This window comes from Geospiza fortis, unplaced genomic scaffold (assembly GCF_000277835.1).
Source record: "Geospiza fortis unplaced genomic scaffold, GeoFor_1.0 scaffold11, whole genome shotgun sequence".
NCBI lineage: Eukaryota > Metazoa > Chordata > Aves > Passeriformes > Thraupidae > Geospiza > Geospiza fortis.
The window spans coordinates 15,362,699-15,384,581 of record NW_005054304.1 but is presented as its reverse complement, the minus strand read 5'-3'; the positions used below and the strand labels follow the sequence as shown (position 1 = coordinate 15,384,581).

Below are 21,883 nucleotides of genomic sequence, written 5' to 3'. Positions count from 1 at the left end.
AGCAGGAAAGCAGTGATTTAATCTTGATTAGTGTTTTGTCTGTCAGCTATGAAAGCTTCCCTCTGGGGAACTTTGTGTTATGAGGAAAGCTGTGCTGTTACCAAGTTGGCCATCACAAAACCAAATAATGAGTCATGTTCTTTCTGGAAGACTGCTACTAATACCTCAAAAATGGCTACTCTTCAACATGTCTGCTGGAGCCTTCTAAAAGCTGCGAGAAGCATGAGGGCAGAAGGTCACTAAAAGTCATTAGGCCAGATATAAGAAATCTGAAGTGATGCTGAGGAACAGAAGTTCTCATCAAAATAGCTATTACTGCAGCTGGGACCAGGCAGAGTAGCAAATGCAACATCAAAGGCTAAAGTCTACCATCTTGAAAAACTTCAGAAAAAAGCTAACCAGTTAACTTTATGTAGTTTTACCAGAAATCTGTGCTTAAACAATGTAAAGTTTAACTTTTACAAAGCAAAACATTTTAGAGCAGCAGTTATCTAATAATAATATTTTGCTGATTCACTTCTAAAAGTCATGCATCAATACTTCCACTGTAGAAAAGGAAAAAAAGGTTTGTATATTCTTCAGCAGGTGAAGGATTCATTTTGGTATTTTGATTCTGTAGAGCATACAGAAGCTTCACAGCTTAGATGGTCAGCTTTTCAACAGTCATTTGATAAACCATTCAGGAAAACTGTTATCATGCAAGTTTCAGATGTCAGGCCATCCCTTACATTTTGCATCAAATCTTATAGGACACTACCACTGTGTTACGTACCTGTTAGCACACCCAAGTTGGAATTATCAAAGAAATTTGTTGGACAAGTCAGAGGCAGAGGTTTTGGTAGGTCCTGAGTCACTGTTTCCTGAGAAACAGTTTCCTTGCAGGGTGAAGGCATTTGCTCTTTAAAGAAATATGACACTGCCTTCTTAGGAGACTTTGGTATTGTCTCTCGAGTAGTTTCTCTTGAGGATCGTTCTCTCCATTTTAGTGCTCTTTCTTTCCATTTCCTGAGTTCCTCTTTCAGTTGAAGTTCATCACTGCAAAGAAAAGAACCCCAGCATTCAATTAAGAAAAGTTTAAAGCAATTTCTTTAAGAAAAAATTCCTGAAGAACAGAGTGTTCCTGTATTTTCAGATGATGTGCAACAGACATGGCAGTACACTAGTTGTGTATCTTGGTTTCAGAGGATTTTTTTTAAACTGAAACTCCTTCCAATGTACAATTCAAGTGCAGTTTCCATCATTTAAAAGATTCTTAAGAAAGTAAGCAATTTAAAGTTCAAAAGGCCTTTATAAGCCATAAAACATTAGCTTTAAATAAAAGTTTATGATGTGAAATCTAAAATTAATGGCTACTCACTTCCATAGGTCTCCCAGAAACAAACACTAATGATGGACATAAATACATAAATGTACATAAATGATTTGACATGCTGCTAGTCAGCTGTCCACTTACCTCAATAGAAGGTCATTTTGTTTCTTCAGCTGCAAGTTCTCTTTCTGTAGCTTGGCTTGTTCAGATTTTAGAACAAGTATTTGTGTGCTCTGCACAATACCACTGCCACCACCACAAGTAAGGGGTATTTGGGATTGCTGAGGATCTGCTTCTTTCAGCACTAGAAAACAGATTTATACATATGTGTGTGCATAATTTGGAGAGTGCTTAAAAGCAAACCAATACATTTTTTAGCCTATTCCTTCTTGTGGTCTTATATGTGAAACTTCACGGGGTTACAAGTGCCATTCCAACAGTTACTCTTTTTTCTACAAAAAATACACCTCCCACTATTCACACTGCCAGGGAGATAATAAGCAACATGACAGATTCTTCACTGGGCCATTTAGAGGTAAACTAGTTATTGTTCCAGGTATGTCATAGCTTTGATTAGAACTAAGTATTCGTATGTTAAGGAGAAAGTGGCAACATGAGCTACCACCACTGCAGCTTATCCCTCCATAAGGGCAAATGTGGCTGGAGAAAAGCACAAGAGCTGCTGTGATTGTAATGCAGTTCATGTGCAGCTGATGGAATCTACTTTCCATCTCATCTTCCAATGCACCCAGTTCTCCTCATACCCTTTGAGTACAAGGCCTGCATCTCAATCTGATCTTCAAAGATTTAGTCTCAAAACTCAGAGTTTAACATGAAAGAGTCCCTTCCATTTATCTTGAATTTACCAGTAACATCTTGCTCTTGGTGTGCTCTCCTCAGTTCTTCTTTTAGCTTTGTTAACTGTTGCTCTCGGTGTTCTGCAAGGGCTTTATAATTAGCAAGTCTATATGAAGCAGAAAGGGAGGGAAAAAAAATCCACAGAAAACCTCAGTTTAATAATTATTACAGTTTCAGCTGAATTGTAATGAGCTATCAAATACAAGACACACCCATGTTTTACAAGAAAAACTACATAAACCTGGTTGTCAGTTAGATTTTGGATAAAGTGCACCCAAAAGTTGGACTAATTATTTTTGGTGTATCCTTCTCTCTAGTGAAGTAGAGAGTGCTTTCAGTTACTGCTTTCCCCTTGCCTTCTTTTGTGAGAACAGTTATTTCATTTATGGCTGTACACAGTTGATTGAGAAATTTTGGTGTATAGGGAAGAAGTTTTGTAAGCAATCCAAGGTGTGTAGAGATTTTACTTTCTCTAACCACTATAAAAACTTAAACACCTCAAGCTGAATGCTTACGACTTATTATATAGGAAAAGAGCAAAGTAGAAGCTAAGAATGAAGTAGTTGAGAATGGTAAGATAAAATTTGAACTTACTTCACTTCAAAGGAGTTGGATTGTTTCATTCTTTCCAGATCACATTTTACCAGTTGTGTTTTGAGATGGTCAATTTCTTCTTTGTACAGCTCAGCACCTTTATCTAATTTTGCCTGGAAATAAAATATTTAGTACAAATAAGGGCTTTTTACTTAGCAATGAAATTAAGCGATATTTACCTTGTATCTTCACTATGATCTGCTAGATTTTGCAGGACAAGACCAGGAAGTTATTTTCCACTAAGGTGGCTCACATTACCAACTAGCACTATAGTAGCAGTTGGCATCCTACACTGGTGTATTATATGCTACCATATTTTAGGAAGTTTTGCTGACTTCTGTGCAGATATAAATCTGGGGATTCTAAATTAGCATGCAAATGTTGAGTAAAAAGCTCATGCTTCAGTTTAAAAGTTTTAAGATATTTGAAGTGTTTCAGAAATGCATCACATACAAGTGACACATTTAGTTTCTAGTATTGTAATATGGATTCTAAATGTTGCCACTGATGGTTGCACTGGTAGAATGTGAAACTGGCTGCTAAACAAGCAAGTGGAATTTACTCTAGGAATGTCATACAGAACAAATACATTGACTGGAGATATGGAGAGCTATGTTTCACCTACAACTGTTGTCAAGCATGTTTTGTGTCTTTAATCAGAGGAGAAAGAGAAGAGTGAAGTATTTTGCTCATACCTGAAGGCTCTGTTTCTCTGTTAAGGCAGTCCTGAGGCAATTATCCACCTCATTCAGTTTGGCTTGCAGTTGGGTGAGCTCACTTGTCTCTGTTCTTATTGTTATCTGTGCTTGTAACTTGCTTATCCTGTCATCTCTCTCTTTGACACTTTCTCCCACTTCATTTATTACATTTTCTAACTTCTGAATTTTTACTTCCATAGCCTATTGAGATACATCAATCAATCAATCAGTTATGAGCAGTAACAGTAACAGCACATGGTCATATTCTTAGCAAGAACTAGCAAAAACCCAAACCACACAAAAAAAATCCAACACTACAGGCTCTATAGCAACTCTTCATGTCCAAGTCACTGTTTTATGTCACCTTTTAATAGTCTAGAACACTCAAGTCTAAGAAAAGAAAAAGTGTTTTGGAGAAGGGTAACTGTGGCATAAAAAAGAGAGAAAATTAATTCTCAATTCTTGTGATTAAATAGAGAATTCTTCTCCAGCTTCATGTATAGTGAATACCATATACTGACAGGAAGCATCAAGAGTATCACCCTATTAAAGTCAATACTTCAAAAGCAAATAAAAGCTTTCATATGAATTTCTAAACTCAACATGTATTTGTGTACAGAAATCAGGCCATTAAAATAATAATGTTACAGGCAAGAACTCAAAATTTCACTTTGGAAATAAAAGAGCTACTGAAATAAAGTGTACTCTATTTCTATTGTGGTGGCATAGATTTACAGTTGCCATCAATCCTTATTTTCAGTTTGGAGTACTCTCCCTTAGAAAGCAAGCATTAAAGAAGCTTTCCTTAGAAGCAAGTATTGGTACCTTTTTATCTTGTTCTGCAGCCTTTAATTTATTATGAAGCCTATAATTTTCTTCTTCTAATGCCAGACTCGCAGAGCCACCAGGGGCCAGTTTTTCTTTTAGAATGTTTAGATCCTGAAGTAACTTTTCATTTTTCTCTTTTCTCTGTTTTAATTCAACATCAGCATTTTTACTATAATCAGCAGTTCTGGCATCCAGCTCTGAAGAAAGTTCAAGGAGTATCTGAAAATCAGAAGCATCACACAGAATAATTTTTTAATCTGCTAGAAATATGGCAAGTGAAGAAACAGGAAGTACCTTAGCCTGCACTATCATCACATTCTTGTTTCAGTGCCCCATTTGACAATGCTTGCTGTCAGAAAAAGTATCATTATCTCTCAAAGAACAGTTTCATTTACAGAAGAAAGGGAGGCAGGAAGGGGCACAAGACAAGATGATAGTGTATTGCAGGTTTACCAGTATTTCTGCATTAACTCAAACTCTAATATTAAAGAAACAAAATGAACTGTAATGGGAAGACTTCTTGAAAGTCAGCCTGAGAAAACCATAATTATTCACAGATTTTTCTTACTAGAATGTATTCGCTGACTAAAGGAAATTAAACCTACACATTGGACTATTCTAGAAACCCACACGTTTAACATGTCAGATAAAGAAAAACTTCACAATTGTCAGGAAATGACAATGTTTACTAGATTTTTGTTTGTTAAAAGCTTTGATCTACATAATATTAGGGTAGGGAATTCTTGTGAAAACCTTGCCAACATTGCAAAATCCCAAAAATGTCAAGACAGCCTATTGACTCTACAGAAGAAACTTTTAAAAATACGCTAAACTTAAGATTTAATCAGAAGGATGAAATCTTGTGAAATCCTGTTCATAGTGCACTAAATCCTGAAAAATGCTCTCCAGATTTCCAAAAGAGGCAAGCAGTAAGCATGAGAAAGAAAGGAGTGCAAATATAAATTTGACTGAGTCAAAAATGGCTATAGTAGTGTTGATAAAGTTTGGCAAGAAAAGCAACATTTTCCAGAATTCAGAGTAATAAAACCCCAAATAAACAACCCTATTCCCATTTATTACCTAGAAAGTCTTTTAGAAAGCAACTTTTCAAGTTTAAAAAAAATCTTTGAAAATCTTTTAAACATTCCTACATTTTACAGTTGAAGTATGAGTAAATGCTGATAATAAATGAATGATGATTTAAGAGCCTTTTTTGTGTTTTGTTTTCAATCATAGGCATTTGCAGAGTGCTTACACAAAATACATCTCTGATTCTATAACATTTAATTTTACCTTCACTTTAGGAGTCCAGAATTTAAAGACTTGCAGGAGTCTTTCATTATCTTTCTTTAGTTCTTCTTTCAGTTCCTCTGTATCCCAGTGAGTTCCTGAACAAGCTTCCCAGAACTGTATTGTTTCTTTTCTAGCACTTGCTTCCTGCTCTAACTCTGCTTCTATGCAGAGAAGTTCATTTTCCATTTCTGACACATCTTTGAGAATGCTCTTAAAAAAAAGGGAATTAAAATTTAAGTACTCGATTATCACATGTCTAAATATACCTTCTCTCCTCTGACTTATCAGTATAGCAGGAAGTCTGTTTTAGCATCTAATTATCATATAAAAGGAGTTTTGCTGGACTTAAAATTACACCCTATTGGGAAAGCAAGAAGACAATCCATGTTCCTAGGGCAGGTGGAAAGGGGGGGAAAAAAAGTGCTTATTAGCAAAAGGTTATTCCATTGTTTTAGAACAAGTCATCTTGGTATTGAATAGTATGTATTGTAGAGGGCAAATAAGTAAATAACAGTCCCAACTATTTTCTAACCTTATAATTTTATTTTCAGCTGCTTTATGAAGCAAAACCTTCTTATTATAGAACTAGCAGCATAAAAAATATCTCTATTTTTTCACTCCCCCCTTAAAAGAAGTTTTAACAGATAAAGCCAATGCCATTAGATTCCCACCACCACATGACCCCATGCCTTGGAATGGGTTTTTATTGTCTATTATTTTCCCCAGATATTACCTCTGCATCCAAGTAGAAACTCTGCAGTCCTTCACAGCTGTTTAACTCTTGAGATGATACTTCATTCTGCTTCAAATTAATCTTCCTGAGACACTGAATCTGGGACTGTAGGTGATCTTGTTTTCTCTTTTCCTCCAGCAATTCCATTTCATACTTGTGAACAGTAGTGTGATATTCTCTTCTCTTTGTGCAAACAGAGCTGAACAAAAGCTGTTGCAGAAGCACAGAATCTTATCAGTGAGCCTGTTTTAAAATGGTACCCTGCATCCAGCTAAAATACAGTATTTTATAATTCAGTCTACTTACTCTGAGCCTCTAGATGTCCAGGATAACTAACACATGACTAAGAAAATCAGGTTCACATGTGCATTATAGTAATGGCATGTAAGCCTTTTAGCTGAGACAGCACTTTTCCAGTATGCTATTTGCTGTAGACTCCAAAAAAGCCAAGAAGTCTAAAAGGCCCTAGACAGTCTTACACAAATCTAAACTTTGAAAAACAAAGTGTTCTTTGTTATATTTATTTTCTCTTGGAGTTGTGAAAGGTGCAGATGATCTATAAGAATAATATCATTGTGCCGATTTAAAACTGTATTCTAGCAGAGCTCACTACTTGAATCTCAAACATCTTTAACCATGAAAGTTAAAAGCCAACTATGGAAAAAATTAAACCTAAAATGGCTGTGTTAAGTTAGAAAATGAGACCCTTTGGAATATTAGTTCAGCTTCCAAGTTAATGGTTATTTGTAGACATCACTGACTCTCAAGAACCTCAGCCCCTCTCTCTAGGCCTGTGCATGTTTCCATGCTCCAACCAAAAAAAAAACCCAGCTCTTAATATTTCATTGTAAATAAAAGAAACAGAAAAAACTGTCATTCACTGTACCTCTGCATATGTTAACTACCCTTAGCCTTTTTGCTAATAATTTTAGCCCAATGGAGAAACTGATTCCAAACTGGGGAAGGCTGTAAAATCAAACTACCTGGGCAGTTTTGCAGAGTAAGGATGCATCTCCAAGCCATCTTGCATGTCTCTTTCCCCCACACAGAAATAGTCATCTATTATTTGATTTATAGAGTACAGAAAGGAAATTCCATTTTCCAACTAAAATGGAATAATATTAATGAAATAATTCTATGCAAAGCAGCTGAACTACAGTTAAAACTAAGTTTGATTTACATTTTCTAAGATTATAAAGCAATTACTCTCAGCTTGATTTCTCCAGTGTACGGATTCTCAAAACCCAAAGCTAGAGTATATAAAATCCTAGCTGTTACCATTGAGAGTTTATTTAAAAAGATCCCAAACCCAAATCCAAACAATATGAAGCATCCACATATTCAGCATTATAAGTTGGTACCTTCAATTTAGTCAATAATTTCTGGAGACGAGTGTTAATTTCCTCATTTTTAGTTTGAAGCGTTTTGACTTGTTTACTCTGCTCCAGTGTAAGCTGAGGCAGTATCACAGCTATCAGTGCTTTCTGACTGTTCAGTTCACTCTTTAGCTTAAGAGACACTGTAGAGAGACATTCATATCTCTTCCCCATACTTGGGAATTTCTCAAGAAGCTCCTAAATGCAAGAGAAACAAATTAATTTGTTCACAATGAGGAAAGGTGTGATTAGCTATAAACAAACATAAAATAAATTACCTGACTCCAGGACTAACCCCTACAGTATGTACTGGTTTTACAACAGGAAATGTTATTATGATTAAGACTTCAGTTTTGACTTGCCATGGGGATAGGACAAAACCACCAATCCAGGCACACACCCAGATAATTACCCAGGCAAAGTGCTTCTGTTTGAGGCTCAACAGCTGAACTGCCAGGTCACAACACACCCCATGCAGTGCTACAGGCTGGGGGAATAGTGTCTGGAAAGCTTCCTAGCAGGAAAGGAACTGGGAGTGCTGGTCAACAACTGGCAGAACATGAGCCAGGGTGTTCCCCAGTGGCCAAGAAGGCTAAGGGCATCCTGACTTGTGTCAGGAATAGTGTGGCCAGCAGGACTATGAAAGGGATCAGCACTAGCAAGGCCACACCTCAAATCTTCTGTTCAGCTCTGGGGCCCTCACTACAAAAAGAACATGGTGGTGCTGGGGAGTGTCCAGAGAAGGGCAATGGAGCTGGGGAAGGGTCTGGAGCACAAGTCCTGTGGAGTGGGTGAGGGAGCTGGGGGTGTTTCAGCCTGGAGAAAAGGAGACTGCAGGAAGACCATATCACTCTACAACTGCCTGAAAGGAGGGCTACACCCTCTTGGGGGGTCAGCCTCTTCTCTCCAGTAATATGTGATAAGTTGCACTAAGGGAGGTTTAGACTGGTTATTAGGAAAAATATCTGAATTGAAAAGGCTGCCAAGTACTGGAACAGGCTGCCCAGGGAAGTGGTGGAATCACCATCCCTGAAGCTGCTTCAAAGATGTGTACACCTGGCACTTAAGGACACGGTTTAGCAGTGATCATGGCAGTGCTGGTTTAAGGGCTGAAATCTATAATCTAAGAGGTCTCTTCCAACCTAAATGATTCTATGAGCCTGTATGACTAGTTATTTTCATTGGGATGGCTGGACAGTAATGAAAGCAAGTGAGATATTCTGTGAGCATGAAGTTGATGTGCAACCACTGAACAACAACAGCAAATCAACTGATCCCATGATAGGCAGCATCTCAGCAAGATATTGAAACCACTTTATACATAATGCACAAAAGGCTTATGCTCCATGACAAGTGTCATTAAGTTTCTATGTGCATCCTTAAAACAAACAGAAAAATAAGCTTACCTTAATTTTCAATGTTATCTCTGTCAAGCTGTCATTGGCCGCCTGCTCTGCAATATCCACTGGGTTTACCTGAATGGACATATTGTTCAGGTTTCTCTGCTTCAGTTGCTCTAAAGCATCTTCCAGTTTGGCCTTTGTTTCAACACACTAAAATAAAAACATATATTTAAGTACCAGTTGAGATGAGAAGTTATGAATAACTCAGGTATGCAAATTGCAACACTCACCATCTCAGAATTTCTTTGCAATTCTGTCTTGAGCTGGTCCCGCTCAGACCTGGCATCCTGAAGAAATTTTTGTAGCTCATCTTTTTCTTGATTAAGTGATGAGATTTGTTCTTTAAGTTGTAAAGAGTGATTATTTCTTTCAGCTAGTAACTGGTCCTTCTCACATGAGACAATATTTAATGTCTCAGTTAACTGTTGAATCTACAATGAACAGTGGAGAAAAATGCAAATCACAGTTTGGTGGTTGTGGTCTTTATACACCCTATGAAGTAGTAAAATCAGTTGTGTCAAATACAAAAGTCACAATTCTTAATTACTAAAATTCACACTAGCAGAGAAAAAAAGTTGAAAAATAATTCAGGTGTTCTAATCACACAGAAAAAAAAATTTTACAAGGAAGAGGAACAGCATGACACCCAAAAAGTTTACATCAGTCAACTTTGGTTTTCTGTAAAGCAAGCGGAATCAAAGGAAAAGGCAATCAACCTATGTCTATATCATAAGAAAATTAAAATAAATAGAAGATGAGCATAAAAGATGGACAAGATCTTTATATTTCCTCAACTGGAGAGCAATATTTGCTAAACTGAAGCAATCCTCAATTATACTCTTTGATCTACAATGGAAAAATTTGACAGGTGAAAAGCTGCAAAGTAAACACTATGAAAAGCATGACTAGGCTAGAACTAAGTGCAAGACTTTCAAACATTGTCTGGCATTCAGAAAGTGTGCAAAGCACCAACTACTCAAAACCCAGTTAAGTCCACACTGTCTACACAGTGCCTTTTAAAAAAGGTGGAAGACATGTTCAGTTACTGATAATTATATTAAAAATGCACACAATATGATGAATTCACATTCATTCTAAAACTGGACCAATCCAACATGTTACAAGGCTGAGATCAGTAGACAATGTTATTCCTAAAAATCCATAAAGAAACAAAATCCTTTGCCCATGGTTCGTGTATGTTTACCAACCATAAAGCTGATCTGCTGAGAATAAAAATCAGAATTTGTGCAAATGTTTAGCATATGAGTAATAAAACATCAGAATACAAAATAGTGACTAAACACCAAAACTCCTCACCTTGTTTGTTAGGCTGTCCTTCAAAATCTCTGCCTGCCTCTGAACCTTTAACAAGTGTTCTTCCCTTTCTCTACAAGTCTCTACCATGTGCTGAAGCTCATCCTTCTCCTTGTTAAGTGAAGTGATTCTCTCAAGCTGCTCACTCATTGCCCTTTCAGTTTGCTGCTTTTCTGCCAGGAGGTCACCATATTCAGCTGAGACACGAGTCAGGTTTTCAGTGACTTCAGTGAGCTGGAAAGAACAAATCCAAAGCAGGATTGGTATTTGTAATCACCTTTTGCATGGGCAAAAATAACTTGATGCTTTCGAGAAAATACAACCAGTAACATTATAGGTTCCTAAGGTTTCCTGTCCCAGCAATGAAATTTAGATGGAAGAATGTTGTTGGATCATCATTCAGAAGCACTGCCTGTACATATGGGTTGTCGTAAATGGATTGTTTTAAGGAAAATAATACCCCCAGTGGTTTCCTGCTGTAGTAAGCCAAAAAAGACAAAATTTTGCTTAAGAGCCAATCAAATGTCAGTGCTACTGACTCAGTGGAAGGCAAAAGTAAAAAGTGGGAAAACACGCAAGACATTCTAAATCCATAAAAATGCCTCAGTTGCTGTATGCATAGGAGACATCACAATACCCTAAAATCCACACTGGCTTCAGACATGAACAGAAAAAGTAGAGAACCAAATGATAATAGTGTAATAAATTCAAGCCTGACCTGAGCTGTCCTAAAGTTGCTCAAGGATCTTCAGAATGAGATAGCTAAATGACATTATTGGAATGTATAAAATTTAAGACTGGGAAAAGAGAGAGAAGTGCATTGTTGATTCCAAATAATATTCATTCATTTAGCATCAAGACATCTTTTGTTATAAATAATGGGTTTCTTTAGTACATCTACTAGAGCTCTACAAACTGAAGCGTGCAGTAGACATGGACAACCAAATTCAGAAGAACTTGTAATTTTCTTGACAAAACTGCTTCTGACCTTCTGCTGCAGGCTCATCAGTTTTTCCCTTCAATGCCTCTTGCACCTTCGAGAGCGTGCAAAGCACCAAGGATTCAAAACCCAGTTAAGTTCATGCTGTCTACACAGTGCCTTTTAAAAAGTTGGGAATATATGTTCAATGACTGATTATTGTATTGAATAGGCACTCATCAGATAAAATCACATTCATTCCGAAGAAGGACCAATCCAACCAAGGTTACAAAGCTGAGACAAGATAAGGATGTTATTGCTAAATAGCAGTGGCAAACAAACTTAGACAGAACCCTTTGCCCATGTTCACGTTTGCTTGCCAACACAAAAATGATGCTCTCAGAATTAAGAATTAAATAGGATTTAGGTAAAGCAAGAATTTGGCACATCAGTTACAAAACATCAGAATACATAATAGTGACTAAACACCAAAACTCCTCACCTTGTTTGTTAGGCCGTCCTTCAAAATCTCTGCCTGCCTCTGAACCTTTAACAAGTGTTCTTCCCTTTCTCTACAAGTCTCTACCATGTGCTGAAGCTCATCCTTCTCCTTGTTAAGTGAAGTGATTCTCTCAAGCTGCTCACTCATTGCCCTTTCAGTTTGCTGCTTTTCTGCCAGGAGGTCACCATATTCAGCTGAGACACGAGTCAGGTTTTCAGTGACTTCAGTGAGCTGGAAAGAACAAATCCAAAGCAGGATTGGTATTTGTAATCACCTTTTGCATGGGCAAAAATAAATTGATGCTTTCGAGAAAATACAACCATTATAGTAACATTATAGGTTCCTAAGATTTCCTGTCCCAGCAATGAAGTGTAGATTGAAGAGTGTTGTTGGATCATCATTCAGAAGCACTGCCTGTACATATAGGCTGTTGTAAATGGATTGTTTTAGGATAAATAATAGTCCCAGTGATTTCCTGCTATAGAAGGCCAAAATTTTACTTAAGAGCCAGTCAAATGTCAGTGCTACTGTCTCAGTGGAAGACAAAAGTAAAATGTGGGAATACATGCAAGACATTCTGAATCCATTAAAACGCCTCAGTTGCTCTATCCATAGTAGATGAGACATTACTGAGAGTTAAAAATGAAGCCTACAATCCACAGTGGCTTCGGGCATGAAAACAAAAAGTAGAGAACAAATTTATAATAGAGTAATAGATTACAGAATGAGTAAGCTCTCCTAAAGTTACTCAAGGATCTTCAGAATGAGATAGCTGAATGACATTATTGGATTGCATAAAATTTAATACTGGGAAAAGAGAGAGAAGTTAAAGTGCATTGTTGATTCTAAATAATATTCACTCATTCTGTACCAAGACAGCTTTAGTTATAAATAATGGGTTTCTTTAGTACATCTACTGCAGCCCTACGAACTGGAGTTTGTAGTAGACACGGACCACCAAACTCAGCAGAACTTGTAATTTTCTTGACAAAACTGCTTCTGACCTTCTGCTGCAGCTCATCAGTTTTTCCCTTCAATGCCTCTTGCGCCTTCAAGAGCTGATTTTCTTTCTCTGAAATGCTTCCTTTCAGCTCCACAATCTTCTCCTGATGCTGTCCAAGAGATTCACGAGTACATCTCAACTCCTCCTGCATCTCTGAGTTCTTTGGACACAATTAAAGTACATTAACACACTGACACCTGAACTACACTTCCAAAAATTCAAGAAATCTACTAGAGTTGCTCTCCTATGGGAAGAGAGGTACTTTTATTACCTTGCTAATTGTCTCCTGTAGTGTTTCTCTTAGCTGGTCTCTCTCATTCTGGAGATTTTCCAGTTGCATTTTAAATTCATCATCATCTCTTTCTGTCTGGATGCTGATTTCCTGGGAGTCACGTGGTTTTGGAATAACCTCTGTTCTCTCTGTGTTTTCAGATTCCCCTTGATATTCACTGGCCTTTGCTTCCTCCATTTCACGCAATTTCTGTTGTGCCTGGCTCAGCTCTTCTCTCAGAAGCCATAACTCTTGCTCCATAGATTGTCCTTGAATCTGTGGTATCTATTTTGTATGAGATTCAAATAAACATATTCAGAATGCAGCTTTAGGAAAAACGTATCTGACACCTTTGACAGGTTGATTATGTACAACAGACAGCAACACTGCTTTAGACAGATTTGTACTTCTTTGCCAAAGTCCATATTCAATTTAAGTTTCTTGAAATAAGAGACATGTGAAAAAAAAACTTGAAGCAACAGTTTCTAAAAGAAGTTATCAGAAGTAGAGTTTCATGTCATACTTTAAGTATAGAGGGAATATCAGCAACAAAAAAGCCCAACAACAAACCTCTCCCATCTCAGAACTAGAGACCTTATCTCTATTTGTAGTCTCAAAAGTATAAAATGCTAGGTAGGCCCAGAAAATTATTTACTTGAAATTTGTCCATGGCCTCTTCAATATTAAAATAAATGCACATACAATACTTTTCTTTTGAAGTTTACATAATATATATGTGTGTCTGTGTTTGTATATGTGTATATATATATATATACACACACATATATATACACACACACACAATGGTACAATCAGCACATGCAGTTATAGAAAGTGTTGGTTGCTATGTCCCTTCCATTGAAAAAGGACAAAGTCAGTTCTAGCCATGCTTTAAAAAATCAGAATTACTCTACAGATGAGCAAATTTTAGCTCCACCATACTTGATTATAAGAACTATATCCATGTGCAGACCAATACAGAACACCTCCATCCTAAATCAAGTCAATATTTTACTAACAGAAAAACATTTGTCACATTCTGGTACCAGATGTCCATTCATAAATATATGGGGAGTTATACCTCAAGTAAACAATAAATTTGCTCTTTAATGCTCTGCAGCTTTTGCAAATTATTTCACTCAAGCAAAAGTTTAAATAAGCAAGCTTCCCATTACAGCTTTAGCATAATTACCAAAGTTCCTTCCCCAAACTCCTCTGTTTTCAAAAGTAAACTGTCCAGCTTCTCCTGCAATGAACGGTTCTCTTGGGTAAGAAAAATGATTTGTTCCTTTTGCACCTGAAGCTGAGCACTTTCTCTACAGCTATTACTTTCTGATTTTTCCTCAGCAAGCTGATCTCTCTCTGATGTGATGATTTTCATTTCTTCTGTCATTTCTGAGATCTGTTAAAAAATATGCAAAGACAGCATTCTCATCAATTCAATATAAAATTAAATGCCAAAGCTTTGTTTGATTCCCTCTCCTACAGTGTTCTTAATGTTAAACCAGTACAACCAAAGTAGAACATCTTCCAAACCAAACCTATTATTCAAAGAGCATGCAAAGCATGAAGGATTCAAAACCCAGTTAGGTTCATGCTGTCTACACAGTGCCTTTTAGAAAGTTGGGAATATATGTTCAATGACTGATTATTGTATTGAATAGGCACTAAGGCAAATTCACATTCATTCCAAAGAAGGACCAATGCAATGGGTTACAAGGCTGAGACAAGCTGAGCATGTTATTGCTAAATATCAGTAGCAAACAAACTTAGACAAAATCCTTTGCCCGTGTTCATGTTTGCTTGCCAATACAAAAATTATGCTCTCAGAATTAAGAATTAAATAGGATTTAGGTGAAGCAAGTGTTTGGCACATCAGTTACAAAACATCAGAATACATAATAGTGACTAAACACCAAAACTCCTCACCTTGTTTGTTAGGCTGTCCTTCAAAATCTCTGCCTGCCTCTGAACCTTTAACAAGTGTTCTTCCCTTTCTCTACAAGTCTCTACCATGTGCTGAAGCTCATCCTTCTCCTTGTTAAGTGAAGTGATTCTCTCAAGCTGCTCACTCATTGCCCTTTCAGTTTGCTGCTTTTCTGCCAGGAGGTCACCATATTCAGCTGAGACACGAGTCAGGTTTTCAGTGACTTCAGTGAGCTGGAAAGAACAAATCCAAAGCAGGATTGGTATTTGTAATCACCTTTTGCATGGGCAAAAATAAATTGATGCTTTCGAGAAAATACAACCATTATAGTAACATTATAGGTTCCTAAGATTTCCTGTCCCAGCAATGAAGTGTAGATTGAAGAGTGTTGTTGGATCATCATTCAGAAGCACTGCCTGTACATATAGGCTGTTGTAAATGGATTGTTTTAGGATAAATAATAGTCCCAGTGATTTCCTGCTATAGAAGGCCAAAATTTTACTTAAGAGCCAGTCAAATGTCAGTGCTACTGTCTCAGTGGAAGACAAAAGTAAAATGTGGGAATACATGCAAGACATTCTGAATCCATTCAAATGCCTCAGTTGCTCTATCCATAGTAGATAGGAGACATTCCTATATATTAATATGAAGCCTACCATCCACACTGGCTTCAGACATGAAAATAAAAACTACAGAACCAATTTATAATAGTGGAATAAATTAAAGCATGACCTAAGCTCTCCTAAAGTTGCTCAAGGATCTTCAGAATGAGATAGCTAAATGACATTATTGGAATGCATAAAATTTAATACTGGGAAAAGAGAGAGAAGTTAAAGTGCATTGTTGATTCTAAATAATATTCACTCATTCTGTACCAAGACAGCTTTAGTTATAAATAATGGGTTTCTTTAGTACATCTACTGCAGCCCTACGAACTGGAGTTTGTAGTAGACACGGACCACCAAACTCAGCAGAACTTGTAATTTTCTTGACAAAACTGCTTCTGACCTTCTGCTGCAGCTCATCAGTTTTTCCCTTCAATGCCTCTTGCGCCTTCAAGAGCTGATTTTCTTTCTCTGAAATGCTTCCTTTCAGCTCCACAATCTTCTCCTGATGCTGTCCAAGAGATTCACGAGTACATCTCAACTCCTCCTGCATCTCTGAGTTCTTTGGACACAATTAAAGTACATTAACACACTGACACCTGAACTACACTTCCAAAAATTCAAGAAATCTACTAGAGTTGCTCTCCTATGGGAAGAGAGGTACTTTTATTACCTTGCTAATTGTCTCCTGTAGTGTTTCTCTTAGCTGGTCTCTCTCATTCTGGAGATTTTCCAGTTGCATTTTAAATTCATCATCATCTCTTTCTGTCTGGATGCTGATTTCCTGGGAGTCACGTGGTTTTGGAATAACCTCTGTTCTCTCTGTGTTTTCAGATTCCCCTTGATATTCACTGGCCTTTGCTTCCTCCATTTCACGCAATTTCTGTTGTGCCTGGCTCAGCTCTTCTCTCAGAAGCCATAACTCTTGCTCCATAGATTGTCCTTGAATCTGTGGTATCGATTTTGTAAGAGATTCAAGTAAACACATCCAGGAAGTACTTTTAGGAAAAACGTATCTGACACCTTTGACAGGTTGATTATGTACAACAATCAGAGGCACTGCTATAAAAGCACACACAGATAGGTGTAATCAGCACATCCAATTACATTTACAACAAGTGATCTGTGCAATGTCCCTTTCAGTGCCAGTAAAAGAAGTTCTACCTTTGCTTTAAAAGAGCCAATCCCCCCTTTTTAGATGAGGTTTTAGGTTCATCTACTTAATTATAGAACATTCCTGTGCAGAGCAGTACATATCATTACTATCCTGTAATGAGCTAATGTTCTATTTATAGTCATTGTCCTACTGAATGTCCATATATGTATATATACACATTTATTTATGTAAACAATATGGGTGGCCTATATCTCAAGTAAACCATAATAAACTTGGAGTTTAATGAGGTGCACTCAAGTACCGTGACCCTTTTCTGCAGTGTGTTTTGCAATTATTTCACTCAAGCAAAAGTTTAAATAAGCAAGCTTCCCATTACAGCTTTAGCATAATTACCAAAGTTCCTTCCCCAAACTCCTCTGTTTTCAAAAGTAAACTGTCCAGCTTCTCCTGCAATGAACGGTTCTCTTGGGTAAGAAAAATGATTTGTTCCTTTTGCACCTGAAGCTGAGCACTTTCTCTACAGCTATTACTTTCTGATTTTTCCTCAGCAAGCTGATCTCTCTCTGATGTGATGATTTTCATTTCTTCTGTCATTTCTGAGATCTGTTAAAAAATATGCAAAGACAGCATTCTCATCAATTCAATATAAAATTAAATGCCAAAGCTTTGTTTGATTCCTTCTCTAACAGTATTTAGAACAGGCTTCTGTGATACATTGGGATCTGAGTTCCCATTGACTATCATGTCTTACAGTTCTCATTGGGACTGTTATAAATAATGAAATTTCTATTTTAAATATAAATCAGCCTCATTTCTACACTTAAGTAACCCCCATCTCCTCTTCCTTTTCCCATCCAATGCCACCACTCAAATCCACAACCATGGGACACACAAGTTAAGCAAAAGTTAATTTGACTGTACATTACCCCTTGAAGCTCTACAGAAACAGCAGCAGCTGGTCAAGACTTGGATTAGGCAGTAGTCTTTTCCTGCCCACTTGCTATCAAGAGCCCAGAAAGTTTTTAAGGGCATGCAGAAGAGACTAGAAGCAGATTAACTGGGCTTGTTTAAATTACTGCATAAAGTTTTACCTGTATTTGGAGTTCTTTAATGGTTTTCCCTAGTGCCTCTTCCACACTCAGAATCTGAGATTCTTTTTCAGAAATATCCTTTTCCAACTTCTTGACAGTTTTTTGGGATTCCTTCAGAGAATTTTGTGTATTTCTCAGATCTTCATGTGCCAGGATGTTCTTTAGAATACAAGAGAGAAAATCCACAAAGAAAATAATGTATTTTGTAATATTTGTAAGCATTCCTTGATTAATAACAACCACACAAACTCCCACTCCTATATTCTCCTAAATATTAATATAGTTTAAAAGTCCTCCTCCTACCATTGAAACAGTGTCCTTTATATCCTCTCTGAGTTGCTCTGTTTCAGCTTGGAGAAATTCCTCTTTTTGCTTCAGGTCATCTCTTTCCTGTGTTAGAGTTCTTATTTCTTCCTGACATTCTGTAAGCTGCTGCAAGACTGCCTGGATCTCCAAATCTTTGGCCTCCAGTCTTACTTCACTAATCCTTTCTTCCTCTTTTAATTGTTCCAATTCGTTTAACTTCTGCTGAGTCCGAACAAGATTTTCTCTTAGTTCAAGAAGTTGGCTTTGCTCTGCTTCTCTCTCTTCCAGTTCTTTTATTTTGCTAGAGAGCTTTAGTTTGCAAAGGAAAAGGACAGACACTTGCATTGTAATGCAGAACTCCATTATATGTACATGTTCTCACAGATTATTTTTGAGCTTAGAAAGGAAGAAAGATGCTAGCTAGCAAGGTCATAATTTCTCTGTAAGTCACTGCTTATACTCTTGCCCACAATAAATAAGCATTTTTTTATGGAACCTTCCTGTGATGGCTCCTTAGTAGCAGAAGTCTTACTAGAACATACACATCAAACTGTAGCATAGCTTAGGAATTATCAAAACCGTAGTTGGAATATGACAGCCAGAGCAGTGCCCAAAGCTTTGTCAGAAATATGTATGCTTCACTTCCCTTTCTTTAAATTTTTTTTATATTTCTTTTTCCATTCTGGCCAAATGGTCAATTTCTGTTGCTATTCTCTCTGGTTTGAAAGAACTCATATTTTAAAAGGTCTCCAGTTCCCAATGAGGAAACTTTGTTTCAATACCTTTATATAGAGTAGGTGAGAGCAGCATTGATAGAAAAAAATTTACATAATAAAGGTATTACTTAAGAATGGAAAAAGAATTAAAAGGTCAATTACAGAAGAATCTAGAGCAATTATATTTCTTTTCCTACAAGAAGAGTCCACTGAGCTGACTAAACCTTCAATATAGTTCTGGCACAGAGTAAGTAATACCCACTCATGCCAGAGGAAGCCAGTGATCATGTCATCTATACCTTTCAGAGTATTCCTCCAAAAATGTTTTATACAGTTTTTTTAGCACTATGAATTAATTCCTCAAGTCTCATATGTAAAAAGGAGCAAGCTGACACTGACCTCTAATTTCACTTCATCCAAAATTGTTTTAGACTCTTGTGCTTCTTTAGATAGGCATTCTATTTGGAGCTTCATTTGTTCATTAGTTTCTGATGCAGCTATGTATTTTTGTTCTATTTCTTCATGGAGCTGTATAAGTGCTACATATTCCTCATCAGACTTTGTATATTTCAGTTCTACATCTGTGAGATTGTCTTTTGATTTTTCAATTTCTTCAGACATATGTTTAAGTCTCATTTCATTATCAGCTACTTCAGAAAGCAGCTTTTCGTTTTCCAGTTTTAATAAGCGTAACTCCTCACATTTTTCGACAATCTGCCAACAGAAAATATTAATATACAGTGGTTTCTAAATCAGTATTTGTCAGAACTACATAATAAAAACCAGGTACATGTGAAGATGCAGGAAATAAAGTACAGGCAAACATACACAATACATTGGGTTTTGCTGTTGGGAGGGAACTGTCTAGCAAAGAATCTTTAAAACAGAAGGATTCCCAAGTCCTGAAATCTCTCTTCTAACTCTTAAGATGTTCTTCAGTGCTTCCTATTTCCTATGTTTGAGCTAAGACTGGACTCCTAAATGGAATTTTTACATTTATCAATACTTTCTTCACAATACTGATCCCTTGGATTGGCTCCCTAGAACAGAAGCAAGAGAGAGTTAGAGAACAAAGTAGGTAGCCTGGCAGAGGCTACACCCAAGATGGACAACAGTCACAAGTTTTCTCAGATGGTAGAATTTGGGTCTGTTTGCATATCAGAGGTTAATTGTCCAACTATAGCTTCGGGTAAAAGTCACATTTCCCCCGTTTCCTTTTCCCCCTCTCTGATTCACTTTTATTTATACTTTCTAGGGCCTGAGGTAAATGATGTGACCTTGGTTCCCAGGCCCAGAAGGATTGTTCAGTCCGACTAAAATGTGAAGAAAGCTAACTAGTGTTTCATATAGAGTTCAGAATTATACACTAATGCAGTACAGAATCTGAACAATATAAACAGTAAAACCTTAAGGCATCAATAGAGAGAAAGTTGTTAACATTTAATTACATTTTGTTGATTAGTGGAAGTAGACAAAGCATTAATGAGTTTGTAGATTACTTGCCCTGAATAATTTTCACTGTGCGAGTGGTTCTTAGAACAAAGAAAGCTAGAAACTGTTTGCCCACAAACCCTTTAAAATATTTACAGCATACTTAGTCTACTAATCCCTTACCTGCTAGGAAATAAAAAAGTTTCCTAACAAGTTTTCCAGAATTTGCAACGTAAACCTCTAACTTCTCAAGCAGAATTTCTGCTAAGAGATCTTCACATTTTCTCTTTGCTTAGTTACACCAAAAAAAAAAAAATCATTTCTAAAATAGTGCCCAGGATCAAACACCATTATATTTATACATTCAGCTGTCAGTGGTGACCACAGCAAATAGACATGCAAAGGTTGGACTAGAAAATAACACATAATTATAGTAGTCAGTGACTAAACATATTAAATTAAACAAACTTATTCCTCGGTACAAATATTAAATATCTGAGAAGCAACAATTTAAGAAACTTAACTGTAAAATCTCAGGTTGACTCATGACAACTTTTGGCTTTAAAGCTTCATATCCAATAGACCTCCATTAGTACATTACCAGTGAAGAACAATACAAAACCAAGAAAAAAGGTTAGATTTTTTTTTTACCTCTTTCTTTTGCATCTCAACCGTACTTGGTAGAGACTGAAATTCTGATAGCTCATTTACTTGTTTCTGTAGAAGTGCATTCTCTTTCAAAGCATTTTCTAGTTCTCCTTTTAAGTCAGCTGCCTTTTTTTCCAGCTCCACATGAGAAAGCAAATCTAGAAAATGAAGTTTAAACTAATAAGCAAGTGCAAGAGAAAAAAGCGTATTTTAAGTTAAGCAGAAGATTTATAATGCATTCTGGATGTCATATTGTTGTAATTCCCAAAAAGTACATTTTACTGTTGCTAACAATTAAAAGACAAAGCTCCCGGTCATAAATCTGTCAGCACTTCTTAGGCTGATATCCAGTTTATTTTAGATTCTCTCTAACAATCTTCATTAACTTGACTGTGCAAAATATTTTGCAAGCTGCAATTTTCCAGAATGTTCAAGGAAGTGCTTAAGTAGTTACTCCATGCCAGCAATACCAGATACTTTGGTTGCTTTATACTGACCAGAGTCTCCCTATATTGAGGAAGACAAGAGCTAAAGCCTTGCCTATTCTCCCACCATTACAGGGCAAGGGGAGGAGAGAGGGAGCAGGGAAAAGGCAGCACACCTGGAACAGTACCTTTTGGAACTTTACCCTCCATAAGTGAAGTTAGTCTTGTGTTTTCTTGAAATAAAGATTGCAGCTCTCTCTGCAAGTCAGCTTGCATTTTTCGGTAACTGGCTTTTCCTGCTTCTATTTGGCTTTGATATAACTGGACATCCTTTTGCATTTGGTTGTGGTTATTTAAGAGTTCATTCTTCAGGAAAACAATACAACATATAAGTCACACAAAGTGAAAGTCTATGTACTTGACATTTAAATAATGCATCTGGTACATTTTCTATTGTCACTCTGACCAGCTTTGACCTTGATAAATATGGCAGACTAAGGCACAACTTAACTGCAT

The 21,883-nt window shown here is 36.9% G+C and overlaps 1 protein-coding gene across 1 annotated transcript in view; it reads right to left on the bottom strand.

Annotated features, from left to right (window-relative positions):
• The window catches only part of CENPE (centromere protein E), a 38,498-nt gene that overhangs the window by 961 nt on the left and 15,654 nt on the right, over window positions 1–21,883 (bottom strand). The window contains exons 21-45 of the mRNA XM_031066496.1: window positions 21,556–21,733; window positions 20,946–21,100; window positions 19,263–19,577; window positions 18,145–18,456; window positions 17,842–18,000; window positions 17,144–17,353; window positions 16,307–16,582; window positions 16,037–16,195; window positions 15,031–15,261; window positions 14,294–14,503; window positions 13,102–13,386; window positions 12,832–12,990; window positions 11,828–12,058; window positions 10,410–10,640; window positions 9,323–9,523; window positions 9,096–9,242; window positions 7,675–7,887; window positions 6,314–6,523; window positions 5,581–5,790; window positions 4,285–4,506; window positions 3,457–3,660; window positions 2,762–2,874; window positions 2,176–2,273; window positions 1,454–1,613; window positions 773–1,035 (exon numbers count right to left, since the gene is read on the bottom strand). Coding sequence (XP_030922356.1) covers window positions 773–1,035; window positions 1,454–1,613; window positions 2,176–2,273; window positions 2,762–2,874; window positions 3,457–3,660; window positions 4,285–4,506; window positions 5,581–5,790; window positions 6,314–6,523; window positions 7,675–7,887; window positions 9,096–9,242; window positions 9,323–9,523; window positions 10,410–10,640; window positions 11,828–12,058; window positions 12,832–12,990; window positions 13,102–13,386; window positions 14,294–14,503; window positions 15,031–15,261; window positions 16,037–16,195; window positions 16,307–16,582; window positions 17,144–17,353; window positions 17,842–18,000; window positions 18,145–18,456; window positions 19,263–19,577; window positions 20,946–21,100; window positions 21,556–21,733 — 5,152 coding nt within the window. The remainder of the gene's footprint in view (window positions 1–772; window positions 1,036–1,453; window positions 1,614–2,175; window positions 2,274–2,761; window positions 2,875–3,456; window positions 3,661–4,284; window positions 4,507–5,580; window positions 5,791–6,313; window positions 6,524–7,674; window positions 7,888–9,095; window positions 9,243–9,322; window positions 9,524–10,409; window positions 10,641–11,827; window positions 12,059–12,831; window positions 12,991–13,101; window positions 13,387–14,293; window positions 14,504–15,030; window positions 15,262–16,036; window positions 16,196–16,306; window positions 16,583–17,143; window positions 17,354–17,841; window positions 18,001–18,144; window positions 18,457–19,262; window positions 19,578–20,945; window positions 21,101–21,555; window positions 21,734–21,883) is intronic.